The 15810-nt window shown below is 40.3% G+C and overlaps 1 protein-coding gene across 5 annotated transcripts in view; it reads left to right on the top strand.

Annotated features, from left to right (window-relative positions):
* Positions 1–15810, top strand: part of CAB39L (calcium binding protein 39 like) — a 60175-nt gene that overhangs the window by 25114 nt on the left and 19251 nt on the right. For all 5 annotated transcript variants that reach the window (XM_079304800.1, XM_079304802.1, XM_079304801.1 and 2 more), the window contains 3 exons: positions 370–518; positions 11327–11491; positions 15636–15754. In XM_079304800.1, coding sequence (XP_079160926.1) covers positions 417–518; positions 11327–11491; positions 15636–15754 — 386 coding nt within the window. In that variant the 5' untranslated portion in view covers positions 370–416. The remainder of the gene's footprint in view (positions 1–369; positions 519–11326; positions 11492–15635; positions 15755–15810) is intronic.

Here is a 15810-nt window from a genome sequence, read left to right as displayed (position 1 = left end):
AGCTGATGAAGTCTGGCAGAAATCCATGTGTGAAATCTAGTGGAGCCTGCCAGATGTGCAGTGTCCAAAATGCATTTGACACAGGCATGGACTGCTGGAGATCTGACCTGTAGGTCAGAGCTTCCTGCAGGAAGCATCCAGCTCCTGTGCAGGTGCTGAGTAGTTACTTTTTTGTTCTAACGTTGGCTTGTGAATCCTCAATGAACTTGCAAGAACTACACATGAGAACTTTTACTGCTCCACTGGGTGGCTGAAGCAAAATGTAGTGCCTGAGGTGGAACCTTTTGTTGTTCATAATGTCTTTGTGTGCTTTTATTGTGTTTTTGTATAAAACTTAAAAGCTTTTCTTTGTTTGTTGTTTGATTTAAGGCAGTCCTCTTCTATCCTGAAGAAAGAAATCCAGGTGAAGAAAGACCATGCCTTTGTTTAGCAAATCGCACAAAAATCCTGCTGAGATTGTGAAAGTTCTGAAAGAAAACATGGCCATATTGGAAAAACAAGAAAAAAAGACAGACAAGGTATGAGGTAATGTTGTAGAAGAGCAATGAGGTTTTTATTCTGGGGGAGCAGCAGAATAAAAGGAATAACACTGTGTTTGGTCACTGCCCTGATTCTGTGAGTGCTTGCCTGTGGATGTAGCTGTGTGTTTGAATGGTTCTGCTGAAATCAGAGGGCTTTTGCATAAATAAAATGCATAAAATCTGAGGGTAGATCCAGGAGCCTTGGCCAAAGCCAAGGGTGATCTCCCACTACTCTGAACAGTAATGAATCTTGCAAAACAGCTCAGAAGACTGTGTGAAAACTATTGTGCTGTTGATGGTTTTAGAAGAATGACAAATAAGGTTGCCAATTAATGTGTAGGTACCCACAGAGTAAACTTTACTTCTGATGAACACTGTTTGCAGAAACCAGGAAAGCTGTATGTGTCCAGATGTGTATAAAAGAGATCTCACTCTATTCATCCTTTCTAAAGTTCTGGGTGCCAGTGCTTCCTCAAAGAGCTGTGCTACTCATTTTCTGTTTATAGTGCTAGGCTTTTGCTAATATAACTGTTCTCTTCTAATTCCATGATACAGACTTGAGTTACTTTTGCTGCTTTTCCAGTGGCCACTGATAAAGTGCACCCCAACACACAAAATGCTCCTAGTTAAGAATTTGTGCTTGCATTTTTATTTTTATTTTTTTAAATCTGAGACTCTGGCCTTCTATACTATCACCGAAGTATGTAGTTTTAGCTAACAACAGGCTAATTTTAAGTTAAAAGTGACTGTCAGTGGAAGCAGAAACAGCTGATGAGGGACCCTAATACATTTTCCATGGAACTGATGTTTGCATGTGTGCATGTTCTGCTTCCTCCACCTTGTGCAGGAAGTTGTATGAAAACAAACCCAACCCAAAATGAAGGCACCCTTAGTGAAATCCTCTTGAAACTTTTTGGTTCAAAGCAATTAGCTCAGAGTGTTAATTATATAAGGTAAGTCACATGGATTTCTGGGAGGTCTCTGGTATTTGATGCTTCATTCTGAAACACCTTCAGTAACCTGAAAATGGAGAGAATTTGTACGGAAACATAAAATAAGTGACTAAATAAATCAACAGAATCTGTTCTTACCTGCTGAATTCATCCTTTGGAGCTGGATTAAAAAAGATATTCGAAGCAGAAGCTACATACTTGGGTTTCTTTTTGATTTGCTTTGCAGAATTACTCCTCTGGGTTGTGGTTTAGAGAATTTTTGGCTTTGAGCTCATTTGTATATTGGGTGTCAATGACAAGGAGAAATTCAGTCTTCTTGAAAATTGAGTGCTACCTTGGTTTAGGGCAAAATTTGCAGGGAAACTTCTGAATTGATTCCTTCTAGATAGCAGATTTAAGTAGCTCTTCTCTTAACTGGTTTGGGAAAAGATTTCTTTGGAAAAAAAAGTGGAAAAAAACCTGTTTATTTAACAAGTAAGGTATTCGCAAGCATAAAAAATGAACAACAAGACTTGCTGTTCTGAAGAGATGTAAATTCAGAAAGAATTTGTTGTGGGGTGTAGCTCAGCTTGCTCAGTCTCTTATTAGTCTTTCTGGAAAATGCCACGTTCCAGGCCTTAGTGGGCACAGGTGTGAGCTCTCAGTATTTTTCTGGGTTTTTAGTCTAGAGCACATTTGAACAGTTCTAAGAAAGAAGGAAAAAAAATCCAAACTATGGTCTGGAGATCTTCTCAGCTTGCTAAAAACTAACTAAAAAGCAAAGAAGAGCTCATTGCTGCTGTTCCTGCCGCAGACAACGCTGTCTGAGAGAGGAAAAACTGAAACTCTCACCTATATATTTTAAAAACAACCACCTCAGACATTCTATCACTTCTCTTTCTCCCCCACTTCACTCTCAGATCTAGTTTTAAAGGTGCAAAACTTATTTCTGGCCTAAACAGATGAATGAGGATACAATTCAGCATTATAAAAGTCACCCCAGGACAAGTGCTCAATGTAAATTTTTCATACAAGTCAGAACAGCTGGTGTGTGTTTTCCCCACAGAGTGAAAGATACAGAAAGTTCCCTGGCGTCTTCAAATGGAAACAACATCATGGTGCTTATTTTACAGGAAGAGGCTGGTTTTCACTTAGTTTTTATGTATTTCATGCTATGGGATAGAGGCTGTTCCTGGGATGAATGTGGATGATGAGGGAAGAGGAGAGAGGGAGACAAGGCACTCTCTTCAACAGCAAGGCAGAAGGTGAGGGAAGCCTTTTTTTGGATTGGTTTAAGCTTACATGGCCTGTTAACTCAGGACTTTGTGCTGTGATGTCAAGGAATCACAATAGGGCCCCTTTCCTTGCAGAAGGCAAGATTTGACACTCCTTGGGAGTTCTGCCTTTCATCTAAAGTGTTCCACTGAGCTGTCCTGAAATAAACACCTGTTAAAGAAAACAGCTAAATTTATTCTCCTGAGTTTATGGAAGCAAATCATAAGGACTATCTTAACTACTGAGATGATGATAAACTTTAAAAACTGGCAGGAAAAACAGCTCTTGCAAAACCAGTCAGCCCAATCACACCTGCTTCTATCCATTCAGGTTTGTGAACTTAGTAATGCCATTTCTAAGTGCTGTTTGCAGTTTGAATTGGAGAAGAAAAGACAATGGAAATACTTTCAGTGGCCCACAGGTTTTCAAAAGGTACTCAGTAATGATAACAAGTAACATCTTTTCTTGAGAATGATCAGAGAAATTTAACTGAACACAAAAGCAAAGAGAAACAAAGAACTGTGCTGTTGAAAACCTAACAAGGTTATAAACTTTACCTCCAATCTGATTTCTGGAGGGAGAATAAATTTGTCAAATTTTCATGAATGGGCCTAGAGGTTTGCCTGCTGCAAGAGCCAGAGACCCTGGATGTCTCAGAGCTGGATTTGGACCCTGTGGCCCTGTGACCTGAGAAGTTTGTGACCCAGGGCTGTCCAATTTTTCAGATTTCTAGCTCCTAGTCTGCTGTCAGAACTAGAAGAGTACTGTTGTGCCTCACATAAAACTGAGGTTCCCAGCACTTTCAGAGTGCAGCTCCAGAGCATCCCTGAATTTGCGTGCAAAGTAGTTTCCAACTAGGGCTTGCTTTAGATGCTTAAACAAGAAGATTTATCCTGTGACAATTAAGCTGTTATTGTAGTGCAGCCAATGTGGTATGTGGGTTGAGACAGCTAAAAGCTGCTAATATGGCCAGAATTGGCAGAGAAGTGGAGCAAAGCCTAAATTAACTGCAGGGCTGGCAGAGAACCTCCTTTCCTTTCCCAGCTGAGAAATCCTGACTATGAGGTAAAGATGGCATGGGCAGCCAGGAGGGCACAAGGTCAGACAGACAGGGACTTGATGATTTTAATGCATCTTTGTGCAGCTTTTAGCAGGAACCATCTCTGTCTTGGAGGGGATGTTTTTTAATAATGCAGAAAGGATCATTCCTGCCAAGCTATGCAGTACACAGGTACAGGGGACTTTGCAGCAGACCAGTTAAGACTTCTCAGGAAGAGGGTGGAGGATATAACTTGATAGACAGCATGCAGAGAAGTCAATTGTAAGTGTAAAGGAAATTATACTTATTTTCTGAGGCATTTCCATGTGCACACATAATATACAGAAGTTTGCACTCTTTCTTCATGATGCTTTCTGTTACTCATGGAGTAGTACCCATTCAAGCTTAAACTCTATTGACTGCACTAGCATCTGTCTTCTTAGATAAGGATTGAATTTGACCCAATTTCTCCTTGTGTCTAATTTTTTTTAAACTGTTAATGTGTGCAATGTTGCCATAGTGCTTTTTCATGCTTTTTAAACACTCCTGAAAAACAGGCTAAGTTTTGATATTTGGTTCTTACTTTTACGTATGAGTTTTCTTGTTTGTTTGCTTGCATGGGTATATGTGTGCTTAAAGCTTTGCCATTTTCTCAGCTACATTTTGAGGGTTGATAGACCACAGATAGAAAAGTGCCAGCACATCTGGGTCCTTTTCCTCTGAAGTGCTCTTTCTCATACCTAATTTTTACAAAATTTTAAAAAAATATCTGTTTTAAATAAGGGATGGCAGCACTGGCAAGTTTAATGCAATAATTAGGAGACTGAGAAGGGTAAGACAGAGCTGAAAAAGTGGACTAAAACCTTCTTTATCAAGAATCCTCCTCTTCTCCAATACCTGAAATAAAATAAGGGGTTCTTGGAGCATATACAGTTGCTGACATCCTGTTTGGGCTTTGATGTGGTGAAGAACAACGAATTAAGTTTTATTACAGCATTGTATATAAATGTCATTACAATTTAATCTCAGCCATGTAGAACCAATCAGTCCTTGAACTTAATGAGAAATGCTCACTCTGGAACTACCTAGAAAAGCAGCAAAGTATTTAAATATATAGGAAAGGAAGCCTTCAAAGCTTAGATTCTCTTCCTTCTTCCTGGCATTAACTCCTACAGCATTTGGAGGATGCATTAAATAGGGATGAAGAGAAGAGAAGCCATGACCAAGAGGTCATATCTGTTGAACCTGAGGAAGAATGTGACACTCTGGTCACATTTTGTCACATCTGGTCACTGCTTCATTTATTACTGATGCGTTGCTTTGTCTTTTGTTGATGGATATTGTAAAGGAACATTGATAGAAAAGGTGCCTGACCAACCTCATAAAAAAAGAGGTGTGACATCCTGATTTCTCAAAGCCTTGTGTTCAGCTGCTGAGCCCCTTCAGCACAAAGCAGTGTGGGTGGCATCCAGTTTGTCACTTAAAGACGTCCTTGAACACATCACCCTCTTGCTGCTCACCAAACACCTTCGGGTGCGGCAGCCTGACTCAGTGCCATCTGTGGTGCCTACAGGTTTGGTAACATTTTCTGAACCTGCCCTGCAGCAAAAACCTTCCAAGTGTCACAGGCTTTTAATTTAGTGCAGCAAACGGATCTGAGGTTGATTGAAACTTGGTCTAATCTTTGCATGTGGTCTAGATGGACTGAAAGATTTGCAGTTTCTGGTATAGCTGATCCAAGACAAGGGTTTATTGTGGAAAATGAACCCCAGTGCTTTAGAGCAGGTTTAGACCACTGTGTTGAGCACTGTGTTGAGTGCTTTCCTGTCAGGCAGAACCACAGGCTGCAGTGCCTTTAGCCAGTGCTCAGAAGCACAGTGAAGCGAGATGTAAAATAACCTGAAGTGTCGTGCTTCTGCCCCTTTCACTTAAATCTCTCTAACAAGACTGCTTGTTCAGGTAGGTCACTGTAATCTGTCCCCTCTTTCATCTCCACTTGCTGTAACAAATTTGGTGCTGTTCAGAAGGGTCAGGAGAGCAGCATTTTATTAAGGCTGCAATTAAAAGACTTCAAGATATCTGGAACAAATATTGCTATCAATAAATCCAGCTTTTTTACATAGCAACAAGGGAGCCATTCCTGTCTGCTGTTCACCTTGCTGGCTGCTGCATGGGGAAAGCTCTGGGGACTGGTGTGTGAGATGAGGTGCACGCAGAGGGCTCTGTGTGCATTTGCATGGAAGAGCAGTTGCGTGACTGCCGGGAACACAAATACCCATGGATGTGATTCTGCAGCTGCCAGAGCCAGTTGCAAAATTGCTTTCCATTTCATTGCTGCACACTGAAACCAAGGGAATGAGATAAGAAGGGTTTGGCACCCCTTCCCCCTAGCTCTGTGTGTCCTGGGGTTTTGTGGAGCGTTTCATGTTTCAGCTTCCCTGTTCTGCTAAGACCTGTTATTGCTCTAGAGGTGGGAGAAACTCCAGATACTATCAGGTTATGGTGCTGAGAGTTTAAACCTGTCTCTTCTGGTTGTTTTTATTTTTTGAGAACCTTTAGAACCTTTAGTTCTGTCTTAAGTGCAGGATTAACAGTGAGAAAGGAATTTATGTCCAGGTGGGGCAAACCTGTCTTCTCCTTTTGTCACACATCCTTTTAAAAGGCGTTTCCCTGTTGTGCTTGCTTGGCCAAATTGTCTTTGCCAGCTTCCTTGAGTACTAGTCCATAATGTTTTGCTAAATGACAGATGTCAGGCTCCTGCTCCAAAATATTCACAATTTGGCTCTGTAGATCCATTTAGCATGAAATTGCATCAAGGATAAGTCAGTTGGGGTGATTCTGAAGTTACGTGGTTGTTGGATTCACATTCTGCTAATGGCTTTTCTTGGAAATCCTTACAGTTGCATGTAGAGAAAGCTGCACTGGCACTGTTTTTTAGGAGGAAAATTGGTTTGAATCACACGGTGAGAATATTTTTAAACCAGATAAGACTGAATCAAGGAGATTTATGGTTTTAGTTGCAATATATAGCATGGAGTACTGGCAGATCACTGAATCACACATTGGAGTATTTAACATTGCATTGGCAGGCATCTTTGTGTGTCACTGTCTCCTGCTGTGCAAGAGAGAAACAGTTTACAGAGAGGTTTTCCACCTGGAAGTGTGCTAGGTACACAAACAGAAGCTGTATGCTCCTATTAGCCATATTTTCATGGCTCCTTTCTCCACAGCCTATCCCACACCTGAAGATCAATCAGTCTTTCAGGGAAGATTTTTACATCTAGAATTTCAGGGAATAATTTCTCTGTAAGCTCCTTTCTTTGTGTTATGTTCCTGTTAAGTCAACAATGACAAAACCTTGATCTGTGAGGAAAATAAACTGAGACAACAACCTTCAACTCATAAAATTCCCAGCTTTGGTTGAAGCTGTTGGTAGGTTTTGAAAGACGCATAAATGCTGACAAAAAAATCAGCTTTATGAGGAGGCGATGTTGAACACGTTTATAATTTAACACAGGGAAGTTATGCAGGCTTATCTATACTGCCTGTTTTCCTTTTCCAAGGCTGTTGTAGATATCTGGTCCAGTAGGGTTGGCAGAGTAATCCAAGGATTGTTAGATTTCAACATTTACACAAATCCTGCCTTTCAAAATGGACCAAAACCTTATTGTGGGTTGGTGGTCATTACAAACTATACTCTGTGGATGCAGGATCAGTTCTTGTTGGAAAGAGACTTCTTGGAAGGACCAGAAGGAGGCTTAGGGGGTTGAGATCCTGATATTGCACAGGAACAGCAGTGCAAACACTAAACTCGAGTGTGTGCTGGGAATCAGCTTGCATTTCATCCTTGCTTTTTTGCCCCTACCTGCAGCTTCTGACTGTCCAAAATTGAGCATATCCCACTTTTGACATTCCTATGTGTATGTATAAGATGTTCTGTTCAGAATCATGTGTTTAGTTTTCTCCTTTCTTTTTCCCCCCTCTATCCACAACAGTCTCTCTAAATATAATAGTATAAATTCAGTCATGATGGAGGATAGAGGATAAAAGGAAAAACTGCTGGAAATAATGTGCCTAATTGCAAGAGTGAGGCAAATGGCTGAAATGCTTTGATATTTCATGAAACTGTTTCTTTTGCATTGTAACTTATGCTGGATTGATGGTTGCAGCACTTTGCTACTGTTGCTCTTGCCACCCATGGAAAATAAAAAGTAGCATGTTAGTCATAATAGACTTTCGGGTTTTTGGATTTTTTTTAATTTTATTTTTTTTCTGTCACTGAAATTCTGTTGTGACATCGTTGGGGGGAGGATATCTTGCTGAGGCTTTTAATTGTTTTTTGAGGCCCAGTCTGACTTCTCATGCAGATATGTGTCTGTAATCTTATACTTTCCATGTATTTGAGTGGATAAATGTGCTTTGTTGTTTGTTTTGGACAGATGGTGGGTCTTTGGATCTTGGAATGTCTTTTTTCTTTGAGTCTTAAGAAAGTTTCCATCCCAGAAACAGTGCATATGTACTTAAGGTATTATTTTAAAATTGCTGTGAGATTAACTGGAAATGTCAAAATGGAGACTGTTAATTTAAGAATCTGCTTTTGGGATTATGGTTTTCCTCCTGATATACTGTGAGGGATATCCACTGAGGAGCAGCCCTTAGATTTGACTGTGAATAACACAGACCATGGAGAGGCCATGAATAGAGGGCAAGTGGCATATGAAATGTAAATTGCATGTGGAAAAGCTGAGGTGGTGACTGGATGGGATAGCAGGTGATTAGAGAAATGCAGCTATGGTGGCCATTTCTGCCCACCAGCACTGGTGTTCTGTGTTTCATTTTCTCACACAACACTTTTTGGCCTCCTTTTTGAGAATTAAACCTAAAGATGAGTCCTGCAGACCCTTATCAGAAAGGACTGCTCATACTTGAAAGCAAAGTGATTAATGTTTTTTTTTTTAACTACAAAATGCCAGAGATATTCACACCCAGCACAGCAGAAAGAATGGAAAGCCAAAAATGTATAGGCTTTTCCTTTGAAATGAAAATATTTCCCTATCTCTTATGATGATTTAGAGCTTCAGTTTCTAGGATAGAGTCCCTGTTGTTAATCCCTTTTGTAGTCTGTGGGATATCTCAAGTGACACACCACTAACAATTGAGATACACACAGGTTCTTTTGCTGGCTGATGGTAAGGAACATCAAGACTTCTGCTGCTAGAAGTTATCACAGTCATGCCCATTTACATGCTGCTCGTGCTGATCTATCTTAACCAGCAGAAAACTGTGAGTAGGTACAAAGAGATTGGAGGACAACAGTTCCTTATGCTGTGCAAAATCAATGCTTAAATCTTCCAGGTAGCTGCAATGTAAAAGTGGCTTTTTCCTGTGACTAGTTTTTTTGGTTGTTGTTGTTTTTTTAGTTTTGTTGTTGTTTGTTTGTCTGTTTGTTTTTCTATTTTTTGTGGACTTCTAGTTTTTTTTCTATTATTTTTATTCACTAATATGAATAGAATCTGTGATTGAAAATGTTGGGAGATCAGCAGCAGGTGAGAGATGCCTCTTCAGAGCACTGTGGGGTTATCTGCATAAAGCAGATTGATGGGATGGTATTTGAAAGCTTGATGTTTTTCCTTTCAATATATGTGAGAGATATATAGAAATTATTGACGTGGCTTTGAACATCCATTAATTTCCAGTTAGTTTTTACAAATCACTCTTGATTTTTCTGTGTTTATCTTGACTTTTTTTCATGTGCTATGCTAACAAAAGGCAAACTTCAAGTTAAGGTTTTTCAAAGATGCTGTCCTGTCTTCAGCATCTTGCCTGGCACTTTGCTATCATTCTCAGCTTTGCTTTCAAACCTGTTCCTTACTTCCTTCCCACTCCCTGCCAAAGAATCTAATTGACCTTGCTGCAGATCAAGTGTGTATTAAATATAACCCGACCCAGAAGGAGCAATTGCCTCTGTAGCCCCATGGCTGGAGCAGGTAGGATTTACAGCACACAGACCCACATGAAAAAATGACTCCTCTCCTCCACAGTCTTTATTTGTTTGAAGTGGAGCAAAGCTGTGAGGAGAGCACAAGGCAGAGCTGCCATGCTGCAGCCAGTGGTCATTTTCCTTGGGAAGTGGAGTATTATCACTCACATCTGATTTAAACCTGCTGACTGCATGATGCTAAGCTGTTATCTGTCTCTTTCCTTTCCCTGTTGCAATTCTGCTGGTCAAGATACTTTGTAAGGTAATTCCTGATTCATCTTCTACATTAGGTATCCAAAATCTGCACAGGATTAGTATATTCTAGGTGGGAGCAAAAGATGTGAAAGATCTATTTTACTTCACTTGGTGGCAGCTGTGGAGCTTTACTAAAGCAAATTGTTTAATTTAAATTTCTCAACCTGAGACTGAAGTGCCTGTGTGCTCAGTTAGCAAATCCCTTGTGGGAGATACTGGCTCAAGCCACACCTGATGAGGAGAAATAGATGTTGGCAATGTGAAGCTGTCAAGCTTTGGCCAGGATAAAGTTGCTGTTTTCCCTAGTAGCTGGTAGAATGCTGTGTTTGGAACTTAGGACAAGAGTAGAGTTGATAACACTCTGGTGTTTTAGTTGGCTGAGTAGTGCTGCAAAGTGAAAGCCTTTTCTGCTCTTCACCCCACCAGTGAGTGGCCTGTGGGTACAAGAAGCTGGGGAGAGACACAGCTGGCCCAAGGGGGCCATAGGGATATTCCATATCACATGGAATAGCTCAGCACATAATGCTGGGGGAAAGCTGATCCAGGGCTGCTGCTCAGGAACTGGCTGGAGATTGGTTGGTGACCAATTGCATTGTGCATTGCTTGCTGCTTATTGTTGTTATTGTTGTTGGTATTGCTACTATTTTCCCCCTTCTTTTTCTATCCTATTAAGCTATTTTTATCTCAACCTAAAAGTTTTCTTCCTCCCCCCAGTTCCTTCTCACATCCTGCTGAGGGGGAGTGAGCAAGTGGCTGTGTGATATTCAGCTGCCTGCTGGGTTAAGCAATGCCACAGGGCTGTGAGGATTTCTTTGGGTTCCATCAGGGAGCTGGGACAGCCCCTCAGGAACAGTGGATGGGGAGGCAGCCCAGCAGCCACCCTCTGGTGGGAGCAGCCACCTGCTTTGGTACCTTCATCTGGCAGCTCTTGCCCCATGTGTGCCATGGAACCCACTGGGGAGGACAGGGGGAGCAACAGCAGTGAAGTTACTGCTGCCCCTGCAGGGCTGTGTCTGCCTCCAAACCTGTTAAAGGATCTCACTGGCACTGGTTGGTAATTGCTCTCTTGGTCCTGCTTTATGCTCATGGTCTGATGGTATGTCATGTTTAAATTGAATTTATTTTGTGTAAGGCCTGCAGGGTACAGTATGGATGCTCCAGCCTCCATGATTACCTAAAATTATGGTATAATTTTGCAATAGATAATGGTAATTGTAAGTACATTTAGAAACTTTTGTTTTGAAATGCATGTCTCTTAAAAGAACACCCTTTCTTTTCCTGTTTTATTTTTTGAAAACAAAACCCATTATCTGCTGGCAAAAAGGCATCAGAGGAAGTGTCAAAATCTCTGCAAGCAATGAAGGAAATTCTGTGTGGGACCACAGACAAAGAGCCACCCACAGAAATCGTGGCCCAGCTGGCACAAGAGCTCTACAACAGTGGCCTTCTAGTGACACTTATTGCCAACTTGCAGCTGATAGATTTTGAGGTAGGTCAGCATCCAGTTTTTCATCTCCTTGGTCTTGGTGTTGTCAGCAACTGGAATCATATTTTTCTGAAGTCTAGATAATTTCATTGCACCCAAAACTGTTCTCCACAGGCTGAAGAAAGTTGCTGCTCTGAATTCGTTGTTGTCCTGAAAGACATGCTCATACACTGACAGTAAATCAATTTTTTTTAAAAAATTAAACAAAAACAATAAGGAAATATTGTCACATGTATCCAAACAAGACAGGACATGGTGCTGGGAATACTGTCTAGGACCAACCTTGTAAACTGCAGGGATAATCTTTGGGATAGTGCAGCTAGAGCTACCTACTGTCTCTGGACAGTGTCTGATCTAAAAAGGGTTCAGGGACATGGAACAAAAATAATGGGAAGCATGGAGAATTTCATGTGAAAAAGACTGAAAGAATTCAAATGGTTTAGTTGAGAGGAAAGGAATTGAAAAACATGTTAAAAACAGACAGCAGGTCACAAGGTAATTTGGGTGTTCCCCACTTAATTGTTTGGACTAAAAGAAGAAAGGAATAGAACATTTTTCACAGTAGGAAGACTAATATGAATGTGTGCATATATACATTATTTAATTTTATATATTTATATATAAAATTACATATTCTGTAGAACTACTCACCAGCTTTGTGGAACAACTCACCAGTTGTTAAAGCCAAAACGTAGTAAACAACTGCTGTGACAAGTAAACTTGTTTATAATTAAGGAGGAGAAGAATTATAGTAGCAAAGATTGCAGTAATTCAGGATAAATATCAACTCTGTTAATTTACTGTTGACTGGTAGGATGGGAATAAACTCTGTCACTGTCAGGTCATTGTCATTCTTGTGGTTTGCAGTCAGCTGGGGTAGTGGCCTCCAGGGACTCCTGTTATGAGTTCCATGATTTCTGTTGCTCCTGGGTGATTCCTCACTAATGTCCCACACCATCAGCAGGAAATCCTCAGCTCCCAGAAGCCAAACCTCCACCACCCAGGTCTGGAACAGGAGCAATATCCAATGTACAGGCAGCTGCTGAAGAGAAAAATCAGTTTCTCAAAGAGATCTGATGCTCTCAGAGACATCTTTTGTGGGAGTCGTGTAGAAGTTGTTTTCTTTACATTTTGTAAATTAATAAAAGAGAGGAAAATGTTTTTTGAAAATGTTTTTAGTGGAATTCTCTCACTCTTGCCTGAGCCTTAAATTCAGGAGGTTTTTTTAAAATGTTTTGTCTTCTCTGTGCCTCCTCTGGTTACTGTTAAATGTCTAATTACAAAAACTACTCAAACCCCAACAACCCAAGCCCTTAAAAACCCTTTAAGAAAAATGGAGAAGAGGGGAGGAGAGGAAACTGTTAGCACAGAAGGGACTAACAGAAGGGACTTCTGCACTTTTTTAGTTACATGACAGTCTGTATTGCTTCTACCAGAAAAAAAAATTCTATATGAACATATTGAACATACTGTCTTTAAAAGCAAGTATTGGATGAAATATCTAATCTGTTGCTGAATTGCTGTTATTACAAACAATTCTCATAATTTCTATTGCAAAATATATTTTTTATTATTTGTGAAAGTTTTCCAGTCACTTAGCCAAGCTTTTATACATGTTCTTTGAACAAAACTCTAGAAACCAAATGTCACTGAACAGGAGGAGAGTAAGAGCATGTGCTGCTTTGTCTTCATGTCTTCCCACTGACTTTTCCAGTTTATCAACTTTTCTATTTCCATTTTGTTGTATTGGTGGCCACAGTTGGTATTTTAGTTTCTTCATTGAATGAGCAATATCATCAGTCTATAACACACAAGTTAATGTTTTGATCCATATGTAATGGCAAAAAGCAAATAATAGCCTACTGAAAATCTGATTTCTGAAGGCAGTAATGTCACTTTACTTTGTCCTGACTCCCTGTGTCCTCCTCACCAACCCTGCTGCCCACTTTGATCCCAATTTTTAACAGCTGAACTTCTCTTTGAAGTGTTTTTTGATGTCTTTTCAAAGACTGTGTAGGGGAGACTTGTACACATCCATCATACATCCATATAAAATACAGGTTTATTGCTTCTGCCACTCAACAAAGAAGATATAATTTCAGTGATGATATTGTTATGAAGCATTCAAGTCAGGTTTGGGCAGGAGCCCAGAATCAAGATCATGCTGGATTTTTAGAAATTTGAAATTTAGTTTTGAACTTTGAAGAACTGAGGCAAATGTGCAAACAGAAGAAGTCAACTAAAAATATAGCTGTTACTGTGTGTAAGCCTAAAGATTCACAAACTGTAAAGCCCCTTAAATAGGCAGTAAATAACTACAAGCCCAGGACTAATGAGTTTATGATCTTTCCCCTACTTTGCCTTGAAAAAGGGGCTAAATTATAGTTCAGGTATTATACAGTCTTTTATTTATATAATCCATCCTTGGCATTGTTTTTGTCCTTGTCTAGTCACTTTCTCTTCATGTTGCCTTATCTTGTGCTTCAGTGGCCATATGTATTCCATTATAAGGCAAAATTCAATTGCAGATCCAAGTAAGGAGTGTTTCAAAACTACCCCTACAATTTTAAAGTATGTCAGGTGGTGAGAGAAATCTATTGTGGTTCCCTCCTATCTGCCTCCATTCCCTCCTGGAGACCAACTCTGCCTTTCACTATCACTGATCTCTAGAAAATTAGCTGTAATTGGATACATATATCTGTGTATCTATATCTATCTCCTCTCTGCTTGTGGATATTATGCTGCAATGCACACAGTATTAAGTAACTAATATAAAATTTGGCATAGAGGATCACTTAATTTCTGGCCATCTTTACCTCATCCTTTCAACAGCTCTTCTCTGTCTGAATTGTTTTTATCTTGGAGTAACTGCTGAAGCCCGTGGGGATCACAGGATTCCAGGCATAGGATATGGATGTTGTAAAGATAGGGGAGAATGGGATGACTTTATACAGAATTAGCCCATTTGAAATTATGTCCAAGGGTCAAAAAAAAATGTTGCAGACAAAGGCAGATGGACTGGCCTGCTCTGATTTGATTCTCCTGTTTAATTCCCAGAGTCTCCAAGTCTCCAAGCCAGCTGGGCTGGAACAAGTAGGAAAGCAGAATATTTTGTGTTCCTTAGCACTGATTTATTTGTAGAGGTGAAACCAGGGAATTTTCCTCCGTGTGAAATATCTGCTCCTTGGCTTCAAACATTCAATAAGTTCTCTGCCAAGGAATGTTTGTCCTCCCAAGACAGATCAATGAGCATGTACAGATTACAAGTGACCTTTTGCTTTAGCTTGCCCTATGCATAGTGACCTGCTGTTGACTCAGTGCCTTGGTTACTGGTCCTTGGTGCAGCCATCTCCCACCTCCCTTAACTTCACACATCAATTTGTCTGTGCTGGGGGGAAAGCAGAGGGGGAGGAAGAGGATTCTAATGCAAGATGTATTGGTGAACCCTGTGGCTGAATAGAACATGATTTGGAAAGACATTCTGGAAAGCTGTTTGCACAGGGAAGCATTTGAAGACAAAATGTGATTGTGTAGCACAGCACAGCACAGCATTAGGACAAAGAGAAGGACTTTAGTTTTGATTAAAGCAGATGTGGTGCAGCCATTTCATCAGTAGAAGTGATTTCATTTTTCATGGTAAATAATGGGGACATTCCTGAATTTCAGAAATGTAGTCACACTTGTAGTTGTTTGCATTTGATTGATGAAAAGCTGCAGCTTTTTAAGTGTAGGCAGTGTGGCAGTGGTTTGGTACCAGCTCTATTACTCACTTTTGGAGGCTATGGGAGTAACAGCACACATGGCAACAGCATGCTTGGCTCAGGGTAGAGGCTTCATTTTATGGTGCTTTAGTGTTGCTGTTTGAAATAGCCAGGAACTTGGCTGACAGTGTGAGAGGAATGCACATCTTCATTTAGGAAAAAAAAAGATGCAGGTGGGAGTGGGGAAGTCAGGAGCCTTCAGAGGAGGAAGACTTCTTGTGGTGTTGGAGAAACAGCAAATATGAGGCAGAGAGAATGTGGAGAAAAAAAGAGAAAAGGCTGACCTGTTCTGTGTTCAGTTTAATTTGTACTTTAAATTGATGTTACAGTAAATAGCTGTTTGCTCATGTTTTTCTAAGCAAAGATATATTTTGCTTCTTTAACAGGGCAAAAAGGATGTTTCCCAGATATTCAACAACATCTTGAGAAGACAAATTGGCACACGCAGCCCTACTGTGGAATACATTAGTGCCCATCCACATATCCTATTCATGCTCCTAAAAGGGTAGGTGCTTTAATTTGAGTTTCATTAAAGAGCATTGCCTGGAACATGCTGGCATT

The sequence above is a fragment of the Erithacus rubecula genome, assembly GCF_903797595.1.
Source record: "Erithacus rubecula genome assembly, chromosome: 1".
Taxonomy (NCBI): Eukaryota; Metazoa; Chordata; class Aves; order Passeriformes; family Muscicapidae; genus Erithacus; species Erithacus rubecula.
This window is presented reverse-complemented; position numbering and strand designations above follow the sequence as displayed.